Source organism: Salvia splendens, chromosome 15 (assembly GCF_004379255.2).
Source record: "Salvia splendens isolate huo1 chromosome 15, SspV2, whole genome shotgun sequence".
Classification (NCBI taxonomy): domain Eukaryota; kingdom Viridiplantae; phylum Streptophyta; class Magnoliopsida; order Lamiales; family Lamiaceae; genus Salvia; species Salvia splendens.
Window position 1 is genome coordinate 29612852 of NC_056046.1, and position 11211 is coordinate 29624062.

The following is an 11211-nucleotide window of genomic DNA, read 5'->3' on the forward strand; positions in this document are numbered from 1 at the left end:
ATTAGGCCTTCAACGATTGAGTTAAAATAATGCTCATGAAAAGTGTTAGGGACAGATGTTTAACCATCTAATAAACCGACATATTTTTCACCCAAACCAAGTAAACCAAGAGATTCTATTACAACCATCCTACTAAAAATAAAGAATCGACCAAAGGAACAACAAATGCAGGAATTTTTTTAAAGATATGATTCAAGCTGGATTTTTCCCCTTGCCAGCATCCTTCTCCATCCTCATCTCTTTAAGCACAGGACAATTCCTAGAGTCGTGATGACCCATCTCATCGCAACCCTTACACCGTCTAAGAGGCCTAGTCGCATCCTTTATAGCCTTGTCTCTCTTTGAAATCAGACGGCTCGCCGAGCTGCTGGCGTGACCCTTCGTCTTCACAACATCGGGAGGATGTACTGCAACAGTTTTAGGCCTTGCCATTCCGTAAAACTCTTCAACCATACGCCTCTTCCCAGCGACTGAGGTTACCGGATTACCAGTTTGAAGTGAGTTGCCAAGTTCTTCGACGCCAGCTACAAATGCACGTAATGCGCCGATATCGGTCTCAAACTGTCTAAGAAACCCATAAAACATCGAAATCGCCTTCTTTGACACAGTTTGCCTATCGTCAGCGGATGAGTGAGTAAGCAAGCGTTCCTGAAACTCCCCGTGTACAGCCTTGGCTAAGGGCGTCTTCATCCATCTGCTTTCACAATATTTCTCCGGGATTTTTTTCACCTCATTGTTCCGACATAGGAAGAAAATATGACTGCACAAATAACCATGGCGACCAAAAAGCTTGCATTCGCACGAGTAAGAATCATCCGTCTTGTCATGATGAACAAAATATGCATTGCGCTTGCTTTCACCAAGCTTGTATGTGTCAGCAGTTTCTCCTGACATAAAACTCAGCACACGACATCTGTCATTACCTTCGACTATTTCTTCTTGTATTTTCCTGAACATACTGTCGGTAAACAATGTAGAAGCATGTTTCTCGAACGGCAGAGTAGTTGCGAGTATGGGTATGGACGTGGCATCGTGGTAGTCCAAAGCTGTTCTACTATTCCGCTGGAATTCTATGGCGTGGTTGAAACTCAGGTAGAATTCAGCTATGTTTGCTCGGGGCTTCAGATAATTTTTGTAGAAACTGTTCTCTGATTCAGATACGGACGTAGTCCTAATCATCGAACCCGTAGGAAAATCCCTAAAGTACGCCGGTATCCAGTACCTCATATATACATACAGTGTGTTGAACCAGTCGATGTCCTCCAGCTGATGATGTTCAACCAATCTATTCCACTCCTCCTCGAATTCCTCCGGCTCTAATAGGTCCGACCAAACACAAGCGTTAAACTCCTTTTTGAAATCGTCGTCCCGCAATAATCTGTTTGGTACCTTGACTGCCAATTTATGCATTATATGCCACATACACCAACGGTGACGCGTGCCGACGAGGACTTCTTCAATCGCTGATCGCATACCCAAATCTTGATCGGTCACAATCATCCTGGGTGCTACACCCATACAATCTATAAAATGTCTGAACAGCCGAGCAAATGCCCCTGTTTTCTCGCTGCACACCAACCCGGCCGCAAATGTCACAGGACTACCATGATTATCCTTTCCAGTGAAAGGAGTGAATATCATACAGTACCTGCGGACATGACAACAACCGGTCGTCATAAGCATAATCGTATAATAATGCAACTTACGGCAGTACATAATGCAGTAACATCAAACAAATAATGCATACAATATACAATACATTAATAGAATATAACATAAACAACACATTATTTAGTTTTGTACCTATTTGTGTTGTATGTGGAGTCGAAGGACACAATGTCACCAAACATGTGGTAATTTCTCTTCATCACACCATCGCACCAAAACAAAACAACCAACTGGTCAAATTCGTTAACTTCGTACTGATAGGTGAAAGCCTCGGTCATCTCCTTCTTCCTAGCCATGTCATCCAACACCATTTGTACATCAACTCCTTGTGCATATGCTTTTATGTCCCGTGAGGCATTCCTGATATCCCCCACAGTGCAACCAGCCAGGTCAAACCCACCAAGAATCTCCTTCAATACCTTAAATGTAAGCGTGGGTCCTATATTCGCCCTGGAACAGTCTAGTATAAATTTGTGATGTACATCATCCAACTTGCGATTACTTGACATGAATTTCTGCTGTTCCGTCTCAACCATATGATGGTTATGAATCTCATTGAACTCCTGAATTATGTATCCTGACGAGCAATCTTCCGAGAAAAACCTGAAGGATATATTAGCTGTACAACCACACCGCTTAGATAACTTCCTACGCTTGATTGTGAAACCAGAACGGGCATTCAACTGGTCATCCTCTTCACCCTTCTTCCGTCCTTCCCTATTGCATACAACTTGATACCACGTGGTGACATCATCAACCTTCCTCATAGCTTGTTTGCGCGTATCAAAGCCAACTGCCCGGGCATATATGTCGTAGAAAGCAAAAGCGAAATCTAATGACTGGAATTTCTGACCTACAACAGGCTTCATCGAGGGAGGACATTCAGGTACAACAACCACTGTACATAATTGGAAAAAAGGGGTCAGCATAATATAACAACTTTGCAATATAATATGCTGACAAGTAATGCACGATTTTCACGATTTCAATATGTCAAATTATTCAGATAGACAAACACGTGATTTATGCATACGTATAACACATACTAATAAAAACGTTGTTACGGAGTACATGTTGTGGTATATGTATTAAAAATGTTGTTTTTTACATACTACACCCTACCCCCTAGGCTTATTAAACCCTTAGGGGAAACAAGCAACGTGCACCACACCGCGCAATCCAGACGAAATCTTTTTTACCCGAAACATTGCCTCTCACGAATTATGCATTATATAGAAACCTAAGTGCATTATACATCGTCAATACGTGCATTATATGCTTCGTCTGAACCTAATACCCTACATATGCCGCTAGCGAAGCCATGGAGAAAATTCCCAAAGCAATCAGTAATGTTATACAATGTCAACACAAAACACGATTTAATTGTTGATTAAAACCTACCCCTACATACTACCCTACCCCCTAGGCTTATTAAACCCTTAGGGGAAACAAGCAAGGTGCGCCACAAATCGCAAACCAGACGACCCTATCTTTTTTACCCGAAACAATCTCGCTCACTAATTATGCATTATATAGATATCTAAGTGCATCATACGTCGTCAATACGTGCATTATATGCCGAGTCTCAACCTAATACCCTACATATGCCGCCCGCGAATCCTTGGAGAAATTTCTCACAGCAAGCAGTAATGTTATACCACGTCAACAAAAAACACGATTTTATTGTTGATTAAAAATCAATTAATCAAACTAATACAACTTGTACATACGACACCCTACCCCCTAGGCTTATTAAACCCTTAGGGGAAACAAGCAACGTGCACCACACCGCGCAATCCAGACGAAATCTTTTTTACCCGAAACATTGCCTCTCACGAATTATGCATTATATAGAAACCTAAGTGCATTATACATCGTCAATACGTGCATTATATGCTTCGTCTCAACCTAATACCCTACATATGCCGCTAGCGAATCCATGGAGAAAGTTCTCACAGAAAGCAATAATGTTATACCATGGCAACACAAAACACAATTTAATTGTTGATTAAAAATCAAATAATCAAACTGCTACCACTTCTACAGAAAGATCTGCAACATTAAAAAAACATGCTAATTCATGATTTACCTTCTTCCATTGCTTAAGATCAAACTCGACTACCAACGACTGATTAACAATAGGATTTAGATTTGTGATAATTGAAACCTTCCAAAAAAATAGTAATGCAGAATCATATACGTCTGACGCTTCTCTGCCTTCTTCGACGTGAGAGAAGAAAATAAACCGTAATATTTGCAAAGGAGAGAATCATGGAATTTCCATAACTAACACAATATTATCTACCAAATCTGCCCTTAATCGATTTTTAATTGATAATAATTAAATGGAATCAGCGATTTTTTTAAGCCACAAGATTGCTGGAATTAAAGGTTGAGATTAAAAAGGAAAAAGGATGAAATATGAGAAAAGGAAATGAATACATCCCTATATATATATATATATATTCGTTGTTTCGAGAGTAGTGCATGCTATTATGCTAAGATATATTTCGTCTGTGGGACATTACAAAAAAGAAAATGTGTTACTTAGAGTGGGATGGCTATAATATAAAAATCGAATAACTAATGTTATTTAGAAAATCATTTTTACTTTATTTATACTATATAAAAGCCAAGTCCTCAAAAAGTTGTTTTTCCCGCCCACTTTCATGAAATATTGAGAAGTATATTATAAAATTGTATTAGCCTATAATATACAATATTAATATATGATTGATTTGATATAGAGAATAAATGGTTGTCAATTAGTCAAATCACTCTCCTTTTAACCATTGGGTAAAAATAAGATCAAATGGTTTCTCTCTCATTTATTTTAATGACCAATAATACTATGCCATTTGTAACAGTCCCATTGGTCAATAAATATTTTATCTATTACTCAAATATCTTTATATATTAAATTAAATATATGTAAAAGTTATACCAAAATTCATAGGTTTTCATCCTCTACAAATTGAGATCACATTTGCTATAGTTCTATTCACAAAAAAAATCTCTATTTTCTCTACATATAATCTTTCTTCTATATTATAATTTCTTTTTGTTTTAAATATATTCATCATCCATGAGAATGACATGTTCTCTAATCTATACATCTATACATATATAAAAGCCAAGAAGTAGGAATTTTTATTTTTCCACCCACTTTCATGAAAATTTGTAGAGTATATTGTATAAATCTTTTAGCATGTATAATAAAATTTAATGCAAGATGCATAATATGATAGGTTGTCATTGAACAAAACACCATTATACATTTGATAATACACATTTAAAAACGTGAAGTAGTGTGATTGATGTGAGTAATAAAATGATACTCCGTAAACCAATGGCCAGTAAACAAATCAACGTACCAAATGGTATAATCTCATTGGTTGATAAATATTTTTTAAAAAATTTATATATCTTTTGTATATTATTTTAATAAATTATAAAAATTATACCAAAATTCGTAGTTTTTCATCCTCTATAAATAGATACCACATTTGTTATAGTTTTGATCACAAAAAAAATATTGTGTTTTCATTCATATAATCCTTCTTCTTTGATAATATAATTTTTTATTTTATAGTCTTCTTTGTTGTTCATTATGAATAATGATGAGGGTAATATATTCTCGGATTCTCAAAATTTCTATTTCTAATTTTAATATGGATCTAGGTCATCCTCTATTCTGACTGTAATTGAAGATAAGTTTAAAAAAAACCTCATTTGTCCCCCTATGCGTTTATTTACAAATCTTTTATGTGATTCAGTTGGGCCGTACATCCATTTATAGTGATATAGTAAGTTTTAGTTTATTAAAAAAAATTATTACTTTAAAAATGTTTTAATCTTTTGGCATCAAATCATTTCTATACTCTGCACTTTTTTTTTCAAATTTTCAACAAAAGAATGATTTTGTTCTTAATATTTAAATTTAGGTAATTAATTGTAGATATAGTTCTTGATATTTAAAAAATACACTCCTTCGTCTTCAAGTCCGGACGTGGTAGATGGCTATCACCCCCAAGAACACGAAATAAATACCTAAACAAAACAAAAACAAAAGATCAAATAAAATAAAACAACTAGGTAGTAAACAACCTATTGTCTCCCCGACAACGGCGCCAAAACTTGATGCGTATTTTTAGAGTATCTAGACCAGTTCACACAAGATATCAAGTTTAACTAATTAACTCTAATAATACTACAATACTGCAATATTACAACGTCGTAGTAGTATTTCAAGTGTTGATTCACATGGAGGTGAAAAATTGTTTATACTTAAAAGCATATAAAAACATACAAAGATTGAATTTTTTAATTTGAAAGTTGTTGACAAAGTAAAGTGCAGATTAACTAGAGAAAGACTTTTTCAAATGGAAAAAATAAATGCCACTCCAAGTTGCGCAATATATTTGTATTGTTCTATACCTCTAACAAAGAAACTTATGCAGTGATTAAAACATCAACCTAATCACATACACTGACCATGTACACGATGAGTAGTTAATTAGCTAAATACACAACCTATGAACTAATTTTCAACGACTACAAACTCCTACAGAAGCGCAGGAGAAATACTCATCTACTATGATCACGTACTTAATCCACTCTCAAATTGTCCTCTGAACAATTCTAATTCAATAGCATACCAACAATCAAACACTCCCAAACTATGTTAAAGAGATAATAGCATAGGAAAGAACAACACTACATTATTAGAGAAAAAAACATAGTGTATAAACATCAAGCATATTGTAGGTATCAAAAACAAATGATTCAAAGGTTTAGAAACATCCATAACATCCTAAATTACAACTTAGAGCAGCATTGAGAGTTTTAGCCTAAACACATGGTAGATTTTGCAATAAAAACCATAGGAAGCAAGCTCTCATTGAGTGGAATTGGAATTTGGAGACGGATCGTTGGAATGTTGGCCGGAATTTCTTCCTTCTCTTCTTCCTCCTTTCTTTCTCTCTTTTCCTCTCTATTTCTCGTCCAAGGGTGTCTGAATATTCTCAAAAACTGCTCCAGAAACCTATTTGTAAACTAAAATTAGGCTGTTTCCGAGAAAACGCCCGACCCGGGCGAAATGGTGCCAACCCGAGAGTTTCTACTGGACCTGGCGTTTTGTTGGTTCAAAAATGGCCGGGTCGGGCGTTTTCGCCAGGTTCGCGCTGCTCCGTGCAGCCTTCATCAAATGGCCATAACTTCTTCATCCGGGTTCCGATTGAAGAGTACAAGGTACCCACGCGAAGCTATTTCAAAGGCAAAGATAACGGTGGTAGGATAAAAGAATTTTGACATTGTCTTGATAGGCAACGAGCAGTTTGAATCAGACCCCTGGTCCGGTTTGGCTCATTGTATGCTTTCACTCCACATGTACATCTATCAACTAAAATATAATAATCAAACTTTAATGATTAATTGAAAGATGATTTTAATATAAAAAATAGGAGAAATCTTAGAGTAGAATAAACATTATTTGATTTACATCAGATATTCACCGATGAAGGATCACTTGCTATTTAGTTGAAAATTTCAGTTGGTCCACTTTCTCTACACTGTTACAGAACTACATTATCAGTACAGGGGCTATGTTAGACCAAACTGGACTGGACTATTTGATACCAATTTATAAATTAGTAAAAAATTGACACCCAAGAAATTCATAGATGATGCCATGGAGGCCTGTGCTTCAATAACACATTTTTGTAACAATTCTGAGCTCTCCAATCTCAAGCATACTTATCTCTTCCGCATGGAACTGCTTCTTCAGATGGGTTGATTGCTATGATGACTGATCATTACAGCAATTTGATGAGACTACTTTAATTCTATTAGCTAGCTGAACAGATTACAAACAAAATAGGGCTGTCAAATTTGCTATTGGGAAGTGGTGAGCAGTTTTTTGTTAAGATAAATGTTTGTGAAAACTCATCAGAGAGAAAAGAGTTTCCAAATTTAAAAAGTGCATATTCTTGTGGGACAGACTAAAAAGGAAAGAATGTATATTCTTGTGGGACGGAGGAGGGAGTAATAAGTTTCTTGCTATCTTATTAGAGTGTCCACGATAGTGGACAAGCCCTCTCCCACCGCCGCGGTAAAAAAAACTGTTGCATGATCTATGTTTCAGAATCATATACATGCAATAATAGTGAGCGTCTCTTGGAAGAATGTAGTGGAAAAGGAGTTTGGAGCACTGAGAAACAACTTTCATGAAGAGGTTACCAGTACACAAGTATCGTTCATCTCTGAATTATCACTCACTCTGCAAATGTGGCCATGGAGTATTTGCCCCTTTCCAAATTTTTGCAAATAAGGCTTGGATGTTGTTGGAACAAATATATACGTATAGTTTAGAACCAGTTTATTAACAAGTTTAGTTATTTTTTTGGGGGGTATGTAATATAAGAGAATCTTGTGTACTGGTTGATCAATGCACAGACCAAACCAAACGGTGTGTTAATTATGGACATGTTGCCTTGTGGTTTTCAAGAGGTTAGAGATCTCATTATTTGGTCTTCATCTTAAGGGATAGTTATTCCTGTTTAGATGATGCTCCAGCACAAACACTGGCTGATTTGTCAGGAGATGAAGATGGTAACTTATCTAACACTCACTTTTTCCTCTTCTGCATAAATAATAGCTGAATATTGATGATAGTGTTCCAGAAATCCGATCTTCAAAATTTCTTACCTCTTATATTGTTCTAAAGAGCTGAAACTTGTGTTATTTCCAATCAAACTCTGAAACCATAGGTGTTTTTTAAATTTTTTACCGATGTTAATATTTTGACTCTTTTTCCCTCTCCTTCCATCCCTTTGTAGCTAAGTTGTATTCCTTTTTGGGTTGCCGAGTCAAATCTTTTTTTTGGTAAAAGAAGCACATTTCATTCTTTCTTACTTTAGTTTACTTAATCTTTTTCCTAGTACTTTATTCTCTATTCCCAAAAGAAATGCCTCTACTGGGAAGAAATGAATGGATACAAGTAAGAAATGTAGTCAACATTTACTAAGAAATTCAGAGAATTCTTCCAGTGCTGATACACAAAAAGAAGCAAGTGAGCAAGCACAGCTTCCTGTCGTTAATCATGCCAACTTACTAACTAAAGTCAGGAGCAGACGTAACAAAAATGTCTTGATAACGTGCAAAGTGATGTGTCTATTGCTTCAATCGATAATTCAAAGGTTATGTTAGTTGAATAGGCCAAATCTCAACATTCTTTTATTGTATCATGTCAAATCCTCGTCTGAGATGATGGTGCATTGATTATCCTTGGTTTGCAAAAAGAGAGTTTGTCGAATATTTGTATCACGTTGGATTAACTTATGTCATCAGAAGGTATACGTCTTCTTTTGACAAGTTCAATCTTTTGCTCTGATAATAATGTTTATAATGTTGATTTGAAGCAGTTCTCTTGGTATATAAAACTTAATCAGTACATAAAACTTTTCCCTGGTGACAAGGTTGATATCTTCCAATTTCCAAATAGCATTTGTTTGAAACCACCTTTCAATATAGTACATCATACTACTAGGAGTATTTCTTATCTGGCAGGCAGTCTTGATTGCATTGATTCATATTGTGGTAGGTACAACCAGATTCATAGTAAAAGTATCTCTCGTTTTGATCAGGTCCCATGCCCAAATACTAATCTGCAAATGAGGATTGGATCTGCTGAAACTCTCAATCACCAAATCCAAGCTGATGTGAGAAAAAGGTTTCACGATTCACTAGCTGATGTTTCATGCTTATAAAGCTGCTTTGTAATCAAATTCTACTCTAGGCTTTAACATTGGTTAGATTTTTTGAAAAAATCAGCGTCCTCTCCATGGCATCGTCTGTTATTCTAACTGCGTGTCAAAATTTACGTGTAGGTAGGAAGCTGTTGTTCTAGAGTTGAGGCACATGAACGATGATGTATCCTGATAGCTCTTTGAGGGACTCTGAGCCATTTAAGAAACAATATGCTGCAGTACTTGTAAACTGAAAAGTAGTACTCCCTCCATCCTATAATCTTCTTGTGTACTAGGAAGACAAAACAAATAATGCCTCCTATATTTTTTTGTTCCCCACGCTTCTGGTTCATCCGATTCCCCGCTTATTTATGCTAATCTCTATCCCAATTTTATGGAATTGAAATATGGCAATAGTAACACAGCCCTGTCAATTCAATTTGAACAGAGATAAAGGGTGGTAAAGCCATAAAGTCAAATAAAATAGTCTTCTTCAAACAAAAATCTACCTATTATGACTAAGCGTGCGTTATGACTAAGATTGCGCTACAAGGGAGTCCCCAAAGTTGGTAGAAAAAGAGCAAATAAATAAAAGGTTTTTCAGAATTTATTTTTTTTGATCATATAAAATTAACAACAAATCTGTCGGTGCTTGGAACAATTTTGTCTTCTCCATATTACTATATCTCTAGAGTCAATAATTTTATATGAGAAACCACTGAACTCAATCACTTGCTGCCGTTACTCTTCAGTTTTCTGTTGAGGTTTATCCTGTAGAGGTACTCAAATTGGATCAGTGATCGATTTCTAGGTTTCGTCGTAAACCTAATTGGTTATTCTGTGATTACAAGAGATAAACAATACCGGGCGTAATACAACCCAAAAGAAGGAAGAACTAAAAACTGAAATTACAATGTAATCGAAACTATAAACAAGAAATTAAACTTAGCCGAGTCGAGGAAAGCCCTCTTTCCGCAAGACGAGATACGCCCCGCTAGTGCTCTCGGTTTGGCGCGTCGTCCCCAAAGATAAAACGACTTGCGTCTCTGATGAAGAAGCATCACAATCAACAGAGCTCAGGCGAACTGGATAGAGGCGAGGGCAGAGCTTCGAAAAGAAGACTATGCAGAGAGAATGATGCTTGTGTGTATGCTAATGATCCTGATCAGGTATGATCCTTAGTATTCGATGATATAATATGCAAGGAATGACTAGCCTATTTATAGTCCTAGTTCCACTGCGGGGGTCAACACAGTCTTGATGACTGTCATCATGGCTCATCATGGCGGGGCTGTAACCGCCGGCCGTTACGAATTTGAAAGCTGGAGAGATCGACTTTGAATCTAGACGTTGTACACGCCCTTGTTCAACCGTCACAAGTGGACTGACTTGAAGCAAGTTGATCAAGGCGCAGTCAGGCTGTTGATCAAGCTGCTGCTCCAGGCGGAGGTGGTCCAAAACATTATGTCTGGATCCAGCGACCAGCCCCTAGACCAAGCCAAAGACCACCCAAAGACCAATTGCCAGGATCCAAGTCCAAGGGCAAGGGCACGGGTGCGGCTCGGCTCACGCGCGCTCTTTCACCCATCTTAGTCCACTATAATTTATAAGTGTAGTAAATACACTTCATAAATACACACTTAAAGAAGTGTCTCATCTCCAATGTGGGATAATTAACTTAGTCAATTACTCCCTACACTTTCAACACATAGCTTTATCAAAAGCTACGATGTGACAACTTTAATCCACTATTTCTCACTCCTTATCTGTGTTACATTATTATGAGTTCCGAATTACA

At 36.7% G+C, this 11211-nt stretch overlaps 1 protein-coding gene across 1 annotated transcript; it reads right to left on the minus strand.

Annotated features, from left to right (window-relative positions):
- Positions 1-192: 192 nt before the first annotated feature.
- On the minus strand, positions 193-11001 carry LOC121766995 (protein FAR1-RELATED SEQUENCE 5-like). The gene is made up of 4 exons (XM_042163215.1): positions 10984-11001; positions 10667-10901; positions 1804-2566; positions 193-1648 (listed from the first exon to the last, which is right to left on the minus strand). Exons 1-4 carry the CDS (start codon positions 10999-11001, stop codon positions 193-195), a joined length of 2472 nt encoding a protein of 823 aa, XP_042019149.1.
- Positions 11002-11211: the final 210 nt, after the last annotated feature.